The sequence below is a fragment of the Gobio gobio genome, assembly GCF_949357685.1.
Source record: "Gobio gobio genome assembly, chromosome: 5".
In the NCBI taxonomy this organism is placed as follows: Eukaryota; Metazoa; Chordata; class Actinopteri; order Cypriniformes; family Gobionidae; genus Gobio; species Gobio gobio.
In genome coordinates, this window is record NC_137101.1 from 27,718,613 (window position 1) to 27,733,028 (window position 14,416).

Genomic DNA, 14,416 nt, shown 5'->3' on the forward strand with positions numbered 1-14,416 from the left:
TATAATGTTTTTGAACACGTTCCATGGTAATCTACTGACAGAGATATATTCCTGTCATGGAACATATGAATACAATGGTACAGGAATATGATAATCATTCAGTAACGTATAAATATTTACAGGTTAATTTACTCAAAAATTTTCATAATTTATTCAACCTTTTATGTATTTCCAGATCCATAAGTCTTTCATTATTCTTTGGAAAAATTATGAATATATTTGTAGTGAAACTTGAGGAACTTATGTCCATCCAATGGAAGTCTAGGTAGTCAACACTTGAGCTCCAAGGAGGACATACAGGCATCATAAAAGTAATCCATGTGATTCCAGTGGTTTAATCCAAATTTTATGAAGCAATGTGATTGCTTTGTGTGTGAAAACAGAAGAAAAATGAAGTCTTTATTCACAAAATATCTTCACTTCCACATAGCTCATCTTGATGCATGCCTGTTCACGTTAAAGCTGACATTTTGGAGCTTGAAACCAAAAATCTCTAAGCTTTTAAAAAAAGATCTTCATTTATGTTCTGAAGATGAATGAAAGTTATGGATTTGGTAAAATATTTTTTTGTGTTAACTAACCCTTTGAGGTATTACCATGATATTATTTTACCATGGTGCAGCCATAGCCCTTTTTGTTGTAAGGACTGAATTAAGCACAGAAGAAAAGTCTTTCAAATTTCAACCTATACATAATGTATGACTTTCTTTCTTCTGTTGAACAAAACATATATTTTAAAGAATGTTGGTGACCAAACAGTTAACATCCATAGTGGGGGAAAAAATCATTCTTTAAAGGTCCCGTTTTTCCTTTGTTTTTTAAGCTTTGATTGTGTTTACAGTGTGCAATATAACATGTGTTCATGTTTCGTGTGTAAAAAAACCCCAGTATTTTTCACACAATTTACTTAACTGTATACCGCTGTTTTCACTGTCCTAAAAACGGCCTGATGATTTCCTTGTTCTCTGAAGTCCCTCCTTCAGAAATACGAGTAACGAGTTCTGATTGTGCCAGCGGTTCCAGTGTTGTGATTTGACAGCAGCTTAGCGCACGTTGCCCAGAAAGGTCACGCTTCTTACCATAACGGGGAGATTGTAAACATGTCTATATTATATCAATTTGCCATATCAGTCCGCGCCGTATCAATTTGAGCCGGAATCAGACCCGGGATGAAAATAACAGCGTCTCGACGACATGGCGACAAACACACTCTACAAACGCAACACTTCCTCTTCTCCACGTGGGAGAGCAACAAGACCACGCCCCCTTTTTTGCGTATTCTTGTGGGTGTAGGTTAGTCAACAAACTGTTTATTTGACGTCATTAATGCAGGAAGTACAGGGATGTAGTCCAAACCGGCCGTTCACTGTAGGCTTTGAAAGGGAACTTCTGTTAAATAAAATATCTTGCTTGGCATTGAACTTTGAGCTTTATAATTTTACAGATATTATTTATGCTCTAACAGCAACATTACACACTAACTAAAGTTTGAAAAATGGGATCACGAAGAACAGGACCTTTAAGATATCCTTTTTGTGTTCAACAGAAGAAAGAAACTCATACCGTTTTGAAACTACATGAGGGTGAGTAAATGATGACAGAATGTTCATTTTTGAGTGAACTATCCCTTTAAGTTCAGTCTCCAGAATCTGAATAAAATGCAACGCGTACTCATGAAATACATCAGACATCATGACTCATATCTCTACTTATCTGTCTAGTGTTTGTGTGGTCATTCTGAATTGGCTCTGTTGTGCATGATGGAGGACTATCAGCACTACAATAGATCATTCCACTTTGTTATTGGTGCCTGATGGCGACTCCTGTCTGACTGTGGGGGTGCTGTGAATCTAATGACATAGAGAGAGAGGCTGTGAAGCACATTGTGAAGGGATATTATTACTAAGAGAGAAAGAGAATGATGGGAGAGGATGAAGCAAAGAAAGAGAGGCAGAGACAGAGTGGCATATATATTTCATGACCTTCCTAGCATTATTACTATGACAGGCTTCATATTGCTTATCATTTCTATTACAAGAATCTGTAGCTAATTCATACCTGGTGCTATAATTAATTAAACAAGAAGTTACTAGAGGGCGTTCCATATTCTATATAGTCAAAGTTAAAGGCTGTAAAAATCGTATTAATGACAACATTATTTTATTAATTCAAAGAAGATTTGTGCTCACATTCAATAAACTTTTAGCAGGTGCTAGATTAGATGAAGCATTTAACATGGTGAACAAGAATTTGCACACTGCTGTTGCTGCTCCCAAAGGTTTATTAAAAAGACAACGTTTTGACCCAAAGGGTCTTCGTCAAGCAAAAACTTCAGTCAACATATTCTGTAGTTCATATTAACAGATTGAACACAACACAGTCAGCCTTCGAGTAAAAAGGCAGAAATATATGATTTTCTCTATGAAGAGACTGATTTTTTTTGGTTTTTAATGAAGATCAATGAGAATTACAGATGTACTGATTGCTGTATCATAATCAGTCTGTTCTCAGTGTGTCCTGTCTGTAATGATGGAGACAGATCTAAAGATGCTCGTTGCAGTTGATGAGACACACCATGGCTCTTTGTCCATCAGCAAGATTAAAAACACTTTGAAAAACCCTTTATTTACTTTAAAAACGTTTTGCTATGAACAATTTAATTTGTATTAATTAGATTTTCTCGCTATGGGTGTTGTGTGAGGTTTTCAGAGTGTTACGATGCTAATGTTGCTAAGATGTTATGAATGGTTGTTGACGCACTGCTGTGTGATTATTAGGGTGTTCTGAGTGGTTGCCAGGGCATTGTCATTGCTAAGATATTTAAAGTGGGTTTTACCATGATGCAATGCACTTGCTAAGGTTTTCAGAGTAGCTGCTAACATCTTGCTATGCAGTTGCTAAGGTGTTCCGAGCAGTTGTTAGCATCTTGCTGTGCAGATGCAATGGTTTTCAGAGTAGCTCTTCGCATTTCTTGCTGTGCAGATGCTAAGGTTTTCAGAGTAGCTGTTCGCATTTCTTGCATTTTCATGCTCCCAACTTTGTGGGAACAGTTTGGCGATGGGCCCTTCCTGTTCCAACATGACAGCGCACCAGTGCACAAAACAAGGTCCATAAAGACATGGATGAGCGATTTTAGTGTGGAGGAACTTGAATGACCTGACCTCAACCCGATAGAACACATTTGGGATGAATTAGAGCGGAGACTGCGAGCCAGGCCTTCTCGTCCAATATCAGTGCCTGACCTCACATGCGCTTCTAGAAGAATGGTGAAAAATTCCCATAAACATACTCCTAAACCTTGTGGAAATCCTTCCCAGAAGAGTTGAAGCTGTTATAGCTGCAAAGGGGGGGTCAACTCCATATTAAACCCTATGGATTAAGAATGGGATGTCATTATAGTTCATGTGCATGGAAAGGCAGACGTTGTAAAACTTTTGGCAATATGTGTAGCTGTCAACATCTGTTCATTTCAGTCATGCTACACACATTCATACTTTTTTAACGTTGCGACGCAAGTTTCAAATCAAATGTTGTTCTAACTATACAATATGGGATTTTAGATGCAACATTGGAGTTTTGCTGCACGTGTTTGCTAATCATTCGCGTCAAAACTGACCTATACTTTGGATCTATACATGGATCTTTGAAAAACGAAAAAAAAAAAAAAAACCTGTATTATTCATGCCAGGTCAGTAGTTGGCGATGTCACTTTGTAAAAAAACACTACACGTCTATAGACTGAACTATACACATGATGTCACCGTTTTCACAAGTTTGGTATCGTTTTCAAAAACTTGTGTTTTCAGGCCTCCAAAACACTGTTGTTGTGTAAATGAAGAGTCAAAACGCATAAAAAGTGTTCTGTTTTTAGTTGAAACTGTGTCATGTTAATATCCCCTGAGTCTAAGGGATTTTTAATGATTTTATTTTCAAAAGCGAAAACTGTTTGTCAAATTGCTTAGAAAATGAATGAAATACCAGAAGAAACATTACGCGCCAATATTATTACTGTTTGTTTAAACTTCTATTTCTTAGCATGAGCAATAGTAATACTAATGCTTACCTTTGCTAACACTACTAAAAATGGTTGGATGCTAGGCCTATATTAGGACCCCCAGGCTTTTTATTTTAGTTAGAAACTATATTTAGGCAGTTCAGGCTTGTGAAAATCTAAATGCTGTTAATAGAAACATCTCTATTGATTAATTGACTGCCTTCTTAGTGATGTACCTCCGTACAGTTGACAGCATTCATCTCATCTGAAACTCATCTGTCACACAGAAGCTCTTCCACTAATGGCCATCACTCTGAACTCAGGGTTCAGGTACTAGAGTTTTATAGAGCGCTGATGGTCGTTCAGATCTTATTCTCTCCTTCATGGCTCTTTCTATGAGGGAAGCTCATATTAACACTTAAATATTTATAATGCTTTGCTGGGAACAAAGACCATGGAGAGTACATAGCCGCAGGCTCACAGCGGTGCATTAGACTACTGAAATTTCACTAACAGAAGACTAGAGAGAGTTATTGAGGAAATCACTTTCAAATTGTCCCCTATGTGAAGCTGAAACATCTTGTAGAAACCAAAAGGGGTTTATTTTGTGATAATGACTGGATGAGTGCAAATGAACCTGCTTATTACAAAGCTACTGTGTCCTTGACCAAATCTTGACCAAAACTTGATGCTTGATGTTGTTTAAATCCAAACAGCAGCAAACTTTTTTTTTTCCTTTTTTTTTTTGGCCAGGCAGTGTATATCATGATACTGAATTATTAACATATTCATGTCTCAAATAAATGAAAATCACTAAAAATGAAATAAAAATACAAATACAAATCACTCAACTGTCTACATGGTACATCTAGGTACTTACCAGAATACCATAGTATTACTATGGTGTATGTCAGAAAACATTTTGTAAGACAAAATGTTTATAAAACATGCATATCCTGGACTAGATCATATTTGTCTTCATACAGAAGGTTAATTGAAGTGTGTGGTAATTTTTATGTTTTTGTTTTGTATTTCAGAGGAGGAATTGCGGAAGCTACGAGAAGAAACCAATGTGGAGACCCTTAAGCAGGAGCTGGAGAAAGAACGCAGCAGAAGACTTGACCTGGAACAGAAGATGAGCGATGTGCTGAAAACCAGGTGGGAAAAAAAAACAACTCAAATATAGACACCAACACAAATGTGCTTTAGAGAGTTGACAAAGTTTCAAACAATGGATGAGGAGCACAGGATCCACAGATGCATTATGCAAATACTAGAGATTGGGAATAGAAAACTGCTTCTTTTTTGGAATTAGTTAACCATTCCATTGGTTAATGGTTCTTTAACATCCACATTTTTCCACATAAACACTCAAATTTTAATGTACAGTACACACATTTATTGTAACCTGATTTATGAACAAATGATCTGATCAGATTATTTGTATTAGAGAAGCATAGTATATTAGTACTATATTAGTTATAGTTCAATGTTAAAGATTTTTGTAATTTATCAGCCGCGATAAATTAATTTAGAAAATATGAATTTTAACTCTTTCCCTACCAAATTTTTCATAGGCCCCAGTATATTTTGTTGTATGAATATCTGATCATGCAGTATATCAAAATAAAGAACAGACCCTCTGCTTTTAAACAACACTTAACAACACTTGAATGTGGGCAAGTTTCATAAAAAAAGCAACATTTTGAACAAAAATTGCGTTTTTGTCAAGGACTACGTCTGGATTGGATTCAGAGCGATAATCCAAACATAGATGGAGTAAATTGCGTCCATCAACAAAAAGTTAAAGTTAGGCAGTTTTGATTTATATGTTTGATATGGAGATTCTGTACTCTTTCAGAATATGTGTGATAGCGTCCCCTACCGTATAACAGTGAAAACATGCATTGCCGGAAAATTCCGTTAATAGCAGCGAAGCGTTGTGTCATAAATGACGGAAAATTCCCTCAATGGCAGGGAAGCGTATCATAAATGATGGAAAATTCCATCAATAGTGGGGAAGCATTGTGTCATAAATGACAGAAAATTCCATCAATAGCAGGGAAAGAGTTCATATCGGCCATTTATTAGTTTTTATCGGCAACAATATGAAAATAATTATTGGCTCATTGGTATTGGCCAGAATTATAATATTGGTGTATCTCTAATTTGTAGAGATTTGAGAAACTGGTTGTTCATATGACATGAAATTAAAAATGCACAGTAAAACAGACAAAATCAAGTGAGTAAACATTAAAAGTTTTAATAAGTTGTTTTAAAGAAAACTGTAGCATTATGTTGTTTTATAGTTTCCTTCTATAGGCTGTATTCTATAGGCACCTCAGTTTCCTTCGTAAACTGATGTGTGTTGACAGGGTTCGGTGACCCGGTCTGGCTTTTACAGCAGGACTGAGCACAGTGGGCCGCCCACGCCACACACTGAGTTATAAAAATAGCCACTACATCCCACCCCCCATGACCCTAAAGTGGGAAGTCAATGTCTATACGTAGAGAGTCATGCACAGCAATATGTCAGTACAGAGTGTTCTTTCCACTGATGTCATTTCAATATTTAATTGATTCAGATTTGATTGGCGATGCATTAGGCTTGCACAGGAGTGTGCTGTGCCACTATATGTTGAAGAGAGTTTCTAATTTCTAATCTAATTTTTGTTATATTTGCTGATTGTTACTTTCAATTTCACATCATTTGATTTGATTTTAATTTTATTTATACACTGTTGTTGTGAATTTTGTCTTGTCGTTGACAGTGCAATTTAAGTATAATTATATACTATTATAGTATTTATTAATAGCCTATTTTGAATTTAATTTTTTCATTTTATTTTGAATTTTAGGTTAAAGAATTGGTTAAAAAACTTTTTTTCCAAATTAGTTTAAACTTTCTTTATATATCAATACATAATTAAAATGTAAGTACTCTGAAAAAGAAAGTATAAAAATTGAGTGTCTGTAGACCTCTCACGACTGTTTTAAAGACAGCTCATAATTTCCATTCACTCCACCTTCTCCCTTCTGGGCTCTTTCTAAAGCCACACCCCCAAAACACATGAACGCGCTACGCCGACCGCTCAGCTGGAGGAAGAGAAGACGCATTATTTACCTGAGACGAGCGGAGAAGAAGGAGCAGAGTGCATGTAGTGACATCATGTCAGAATCACATGTAATAAAAAATCTAACTTTATCATTATGAATATAAACAAATAAGATGTCTTTTAGTACTCACTATCAAGCTAGAATACCGATACTGGTAAAGTTTAAAATACACACACAACACAGTGTCTACGACACTCACAGATACAAGATAAAAACATCAGTAAACATAGGTAGAGAATATAAAAACAAACCAAAGGCAGAAATAAACATGCAGGTAAAGTTCCACAAACATGGTAAAAGAGTTTAGACAGAGGGTAGTAGCTAAAGCTAACTTAGTTCTAAAAAAAGTTCCTGGATGCGGTGTACTAGCTTTTACACATGCATTTTGTTATCTAAAGTTACATTTTGCGAAATTCAACACAACAGCAATCAACTTGAGCTTAGCATATTGAGTATTTATCATCTCTACTAATGGCTCGCTAAGTGTATAACATCGTAACTTTATGCTAAGTAATGTTATGTTAGCTATATTAGGCAGCTACGTGTGCTAGTGATACATGCTTCATGAAAACATAAACCAAAAAAATGTATAATCAAAATGAAAGATTACCTGTCCAGCAGAAATACAGCCTCTTGAACTCCTCAAATCAAACGTGTGCGCGCATGTGGGCAGATCCTGTAGCAAAAGCGGTGGTAGCCATGGTAGCGAGAGAGAGTGACAGTCGCCCAAGCCAATCACTTGTTTCGTCCCGGACGAAAATAATGAGCGGTGTTTATTGCAGATTAAAAACTATAGAGTCACTCAATTTTTATACTCTCTTTTTCAGAGTACTTACATTTTAATTATGTATTGACATATAAAGAAAGTTTAAACAAATTTGGACAAAAGTGTTTTAGATCATTCTTACCTACCCTACCTTTAAGTGTTTTTATCATTTTTTATTTAGCTTTTTATTTTCATTTGATTTGTTTTTATTTCAGTTTTAGTATCTTTAGTAGCTTAGCTTACACTTATTTTACTGTATTTCAGTTAATTGTCAAGACATTTTTTAAGTATTTAATCTAATATTTTTAATTACATTTTATTTCAGTTTTATTTCAATTATCAAAAACTATTTTTAAGAGTTTCAGTTTTGTCAATAACAACACTTATTGCAGACTCCTTGACTCAAGTTAAAAGTCATTGCAAAAATTGCTAAAAAAAAAAGTATGGTTAGGTCTGTGAAAACAAGTTGTTTGCAGAGGCCATTTGCTTTAATGTTTTGCTTTCTAATGCTATGACAATGTCATTTTTTGCCATGTTACAGGTGTGTTTTTGGGGCTGCTGTAAATATGTTTCATAGAAGTACATATTTGTATAAAAAAATGTGTATGGAAATTTTGTATGAACTAAAAGTTAATGTTTGCTTCCTGTTGCAGGTGTGAAGATTCTCCACCTCAGCTTCCACGAAAACAGCAGCCACCTGCAGCTAATGGCACAGGTAACACAACCGATAATCGCAAAAAATCTGCATTTGCAAAAACTATTAAAAATGCTATATTATTCATGCCAGGCCAGTAGTTGGCAATGTTACTCTGTAAAGAAACAGTGTTTTCACAAATTCACGTTTTTGTAGTTTACACGGAGACGATAACAGTATTATTTTCAAAAACTTGCACTTTGAAAACCATTTTTAAGTGTTTTTTTTCTCTTTTCAGGCCCACAAAACGTTGTCATATAAATGAATGGCCAAAACACATACAAATATTTTAGTTTTTAATTGAAAATGGTGTCGTTTAAATGGCCCCTAAAAGTCTCAATGCGTCTATATTTATGTCAACTCTAAAGAACAAATTGTAAGGCAACATATGTATCTTTGCAGATAAGGCAATCCTAGAATACACAGCAAAAAGCTTGGTGAAAAGAATTCATCCTACATGGCGGGCAAGAAAATTGAATGCTAAATATATTTATCTTTCAATGCTGAAAAGTAGTGATAAAAAGAATTCAGTTTTATTGAACATTTATAATTTTTATCTTAATTTTTTTTGTAATTTGCTTCATTGTTCTTATTTTTAATTATAAAAGGAAACAATTAAAGTTGTTACATCTACTAATAAATCTTGTTTATAAGTTGTGTATCAGAATTTGATATGAAAAAAATAAACACGCTTTGTTTTTGTTTTTTTGTCAAGTCATACATAATATGGTCAATGCAGTATCCTAATTATTAAAAAGACACATTTTCCTCATAGAAAATTGGAAATTGCCACAAAATCAGATCTCTATTTGATTAGTGTTTTTGTCTGGCTGTCATTTGGGTTAAAGTGGTAATTGTGGCTCTAATCCTGTATAAAGGTTTTGGATTTTCCGCCTGATTTTGGTTAGTAATTCTGTAAACTGCTCCAGGAAGCTTTCGGCTGTTATTTTAGGCACTTGTCTAAATTTGTAGACCAACTAGGCCAGACCGACCCCTTTTGTTTGAGGCAGGAAATGAGAATGTAGAGCACAAGCTCTCTGACTCTCAATATGCCCACTGTAGGATTGTGATTAATAGAGCTTTGGTTTTTATGGCCTCTGAATGAAGTATATCTCTAAACTCTCACTGTAGACAAACAGCAGAAGGAGACAGTGTGTTCGCGGCTGCAGAGTTGGCTGTATGATCGGTTCGGGGTTTACATTGAGGATTTTCGCTTCCAGCCTGAGGAGAACACAGTTGAGGCTGAGGAGCCACTAAGTGCTAAAAGGTCAGTGAAGAAAGATCACCTGTGGAACATTACACTGAGATTTTGTTGCACATGTCTCTTTAAATTATGTACAGGTTTGGAATAGAATTAAATCATTCTTCATGTCATTCTTGTGAGATTAAAATACTCTGCTCAGATATAATTTCCCATAGTTATTTCTCTGTCCAGTAAAGTTGTATTGTAAACAGCTGCCCCCCTGTGGTCAGGATGCTTTTATTCACAATAGGCAAAGAGGAAATCTTCAAAAGGCGCATCAACTGGAACATGGAGCTTTTACTTTCTGCAGAAATGTCAAAATAAAAGTTTTCTAACATATGTTCTCCTCTGGTTCTATCAAATTATGGACTTCTCAGATGGTTAGTGTTAGGTTTTACCTGTTGTAGGTTGTTTTTTGGTTTTAAGAACCAAGAAACTTATGAAGAGTTCAAAATAAAAGTCAAATATATAGAAAAACCCTTTCTCAAACCCCTTACAAACATGTTGTGTACAGCCTTGTTTTTACTTTTTGTCTACTGGAATTTACAATTTACTCGACAAGCAACAATATTAATAATAATAATAAAAAGAATCCAGTATGTTCAGAACTTCCAAAAAAAGCTTCAATTTTTAATCCACTTGGGTTTATGTCATACAGACAGTTATTTCGAAACCTATTGAGAATCTTTGAGGTTTTGTGGTTTGTGGTAGATTTCACACTTGTCGAGCAGGAGTTCTGGATCTGATGTCCAGTCAATGCATGTAACTGTCTCAATTATACATGAGGCTATTGAGTCCATGTCTCTTAAATGTCCCCTCAGGGATCAATGGAGTACATCTATCTGTCTCTGAAGAGAGATATTGAGTGTGTACTGGCCACAGCTGTCTGCTTTCATTGATTTAAATGGTTTAAGTGTCACTTTGCTATAAAAATACAAGACAGGATGTGGTTGGTGGAAGAAATTAGTGATGTTTGCTGAAGGCAAGGTAACTTGTCCCCACTGTTGTTTTTGCCATGTGCAGGAATGATATCTCAAACTGTGTCTAAATGAAACTGCTTTTGCTTGATTTTTTTTGGTCTTTTTTCCCCCTAGATTAACAGAAAATATGCGACGACTTAGTAAGTCTATTTTTGCTGTTGTATTAAATTGTTGTTGGTGTTTAAGCACTAATATACACTTCATGGTTTCACAAAAAAGCTCTTTTGCTTAGATTTTGTCAGCTTTATTTGCTTATCTTTTGATTTTTACTTTTTTTCTAGAACGGGGTGCCAGACCGGTAACAAATTTCTTACGGAATCTTTCCGCCTTATCCAACTGGCACTCAGTATATACGTCAGCAATTGCCTTCATTGTGAGTGGCCTTCATCAGTTTTCTATGTTGCAGTTATACATACATACTGTACATATTAAACAACCTGCATTTCTTTAAGACACAAATAAGTTACTTGTATAATTTACTATTTACCACAAAAATTTGCTAAATAAAATCTTTGGTTACACTTTATTTTACAGTGTCATTATTACATATGTTACATGTACTTACCATAGTAATAACAGTAAATGATGCATAATTACATGCAACTAACCATCAACCAAACCTTAATCCTACCCTAACCCTATAATAAGTTCATGGTGTTAATTAATATTACTCAGTTCTTAAATATATAATTACTCTGTAACAATGACACCTCAAAATAAAGTGTAACCCTTTTTAAGGTGTCCTTGTTAGAGTGTAATTATACATTTAAGTATTGAGTAATATTAATTAATAACATGTACTTACTATAGGGTTAGGATTAGTGTTTAGGGTTGGACTTTATTTTACAGTACGTGTACTTACAGTGTACTTACCTTAGAAAGTACTGGGTAATATAAGGTAACTACATGGGTTTTAGGTTAGATTTAGGGTTAAGTTCAGGGTTAGTACCTAGTTATTACCCAGTTATTGTAATTACTATAATAAGTATATAGTATGTACATGGGGAACAGGACTGTTTTTGGGTGAGTTGCATGTAATTATGCATAATTTACTGTTATTACTACAGTAAGTGCATATAACATGGACACTAAAATAAACTGTGACCAAATCTTTTACTTACAAATTTTTTATTTGCTCATCAGTGGGACAGCAATCTAATGTGTGTTATGTTTTTGTCTTCTGTCACAGATTTATATGAATGCAGCATGGCATGGCTGGGCTATTCCTTTGTTTCTATTCCTAGCCATTCTGAGGTTGTCGTTGAACTACCTCATAGCCAGGTAAGACAAAGTTGAATTAATTCATGAATTAATTAAATTTCGATATGTGAGGGTTGTATATTGGCTGAAATTGCCAATTTTAAGAATCTCTATACTACCAAAAGATCAGTAGTCAACTTGGGCCTCATGTCAGCATATTTGTCCACTCACTGAACATACTCCACATGCAGTGACTGTATATATATATATATATATATATATATATATATATATATATATATATATATATATATATATATATATATATATATATATATATATATATATATATATATATATATATATATATATATTAACACAAAATAAACACACGTGTATGTATACACGTGTACATGTAACACAAACAAATAGATTTAATATTGTTCTTTTTTTCTATAGAGGATGGAGAATTCAGTGGAGTATTGTGCCTGAAGTTTCTGAACCTGTGGTAGGATTTTTTTTTTTTTCAGGGTAATATTTGCATGTCCGCAACTTTTGTTTTTATGTTGTGCATATTTACATTTTCTTCCTTGTGGTCTTTCTTTCCAGGAACCTCCAAAGGAAGACCTGACTGTGTCTGAAAAGTTTCAGTTAGTTCTCGATGTTGCACAAAAAGCACAGGTATCAACAAGCTGTCAATAGCATTTACATTATTGATCAAAAGTTTGGACACACTTTATGGTTTCTCCTGATCTTGAATTCTTTTTGATCGGCTTCTTTTATGTATGAATTTCGTTACAAAACAAAAATGTTAGTTGAATTTATTTTTGTTATGACTGAGTTTGTGATAATGATAGTTAAAGGGTTAGTTCACCCAAAAATGAAATTTCTTCCATTAATGACTCACTAATGGAATTAATGGAAGAAATTTCATTTTTGGGTGAACTAACCCTTTAAGGAAAAACAGTCAGTAGTTCTCAAGTATAGATGGAAATTCCTTTAATATGGTTTATTGGTAACACTTTACAATAAGGTTCATTAGTTAACATACTAATAAATACATCAGTTAACATGAACTAATAATTAACTGCACTTATAAAGCATTTATGTATGTTTGTTAATGTAAATTTCAACATTTACTAATGCATTATTAAAATATTGTTAACATTAGTTAATGAACTGTGAACTAACATGAACAAACCATGAACAGCTGTATTTTTATTAACTAACGTTAACAAAGATTATCTAAAGCTGAACAGAGGTGTTGTTCATGGTTAGTTCATGTTAAATAATACAACCTTATTGTAAAATTTTATAGCTATTTTATGGGGGACTTTACTTTTATTTTATAATGTGAAATTTTGATTTGAAATTGTATGAATGTCTCAAATTAAATTTTTTGTATTGTTCTTTTTGACCCAAATGTATTTTTCGGCAGAATCTTTTTGGTAAGATGGCAGATGTTTTGGAGAAAATCAAAAAGTAAGTAGCTCTTTAACGTTAAGTATTGTAGCAGGGGTGGCCAATAGGGCCACTGAGGGTGTCCTGGAGGGCCACTGTCCTGCAGAGTTGAGCTCCAACCCCAATTAAACATACCTGTACCAGCTAATCAAGGTCTTATTAGGTATATTAGAAACTTCCAGACAGGTGTTGAGGCAAGTTGGAGCTAAACTCTGCAGGACAGTGGCCATCCAGGACCAACTTTGGACACCCCTGGACTACGTGCTCCTTAAAGGGATGTTTGGGGGAAAACATTATACATAAATGCTTTTGCATTCACTTGCAAAACTTTTGCGTTTTCCCTAAAAACTTTATAAACAAATGCAAAATTTTACCAGGAAACATAAAACTGGTGATGGAAATATGAGAAAATGCAATAATTTCACGAGACAACACACATTTTACAAGATAATGCAAAAGTTTTGAGAGACATTTCTTGGGCCAAATTTTGATGTTGGAAATAATATGAGATGGGAAGAAAAATTTCAATGATTTTGTGAGAAAACAATACAACACAAAAGTTTCTAAAGATAAGTTTCTTGCTGATGGAAAAATTTGAGATTATATATCAGTGCTTTTTCATTTGCTTATGAAACTTTTGCGTACGCCTTAAAAAATGTAAAGCCCAAAGTATATTCCGTTTTTTACGTGTATGCGAGGGTGCAAAAGCAAATTTCGTCACCAGAATAGTACACACATTTTTGTAACTGCGTATACTTTGTGTGCAGGTTGCACATGTGCATTGAAATTGTTTTGCTCTAATCAGTTGTTTCACGAGGTGGCAAAACTGGCACAGGCAGTTGTTTCACAGTAGAAAACAAAACTAAAGAGATGGAACAGCAACAAAATACTGGATACTGCGACAACAACAAACTCCCGCATTGACAGGCGCTTGTGTGATGAGGGGTTTATGAGATAGCCG

The 14,416-nt window shown here is 34.6% G+C and overlaps 1 protein-coding gene across 2 annotated transcripts in view; it reads left to right on the forward strand.

The window, feature by feature from the left end:
• The window catches only part of gramd4a (GRAM domain containing 4a), a 79,144-nt gene that overhangs the window by 43,857 nt on the left and 20,871 nt on the right, over window positions 1–14,416 (forward strand). For both annotated transcript variants that reach the window (XM_079816588.1, XM_079816587.1), the window contains exons 4-12: window positions 5,032–5,152; window positions 8,531–8,592; window positions 9,703–9,838; window positions 10,909–10,934; window positions 11,076–11,167; window positions 11,984–12,075; window positions 12,454–12,502; window positions 12,604–12,675; window positions 13,433–13,476. In XM_079816588.1, the coding sequence (XP_079672714.1) occupies window positions 5,032–5,152; window positions 8,531–8,592; window positions 9,703–9,838; window positions 10,909–10,934; window positions 11,076–11,167; window positions 11,984–12,075; window positions 12,454–12,502; window positions 12,604–12,675; window positions 13,433–13,476 (694 nt within the window). The remainder of the gene's footprint in view (window positions 1–5,031; window positions 5,153–8,530; window positions 8,593–9,702; window positions 9,839–10,908; window positions 10,935–11,075; window positions 11,168–11,983; window positions 12,076–12,453; window positions 12,503–12,603; window positions 12,676–13,432; window positions 13,477–14,416) is intronic.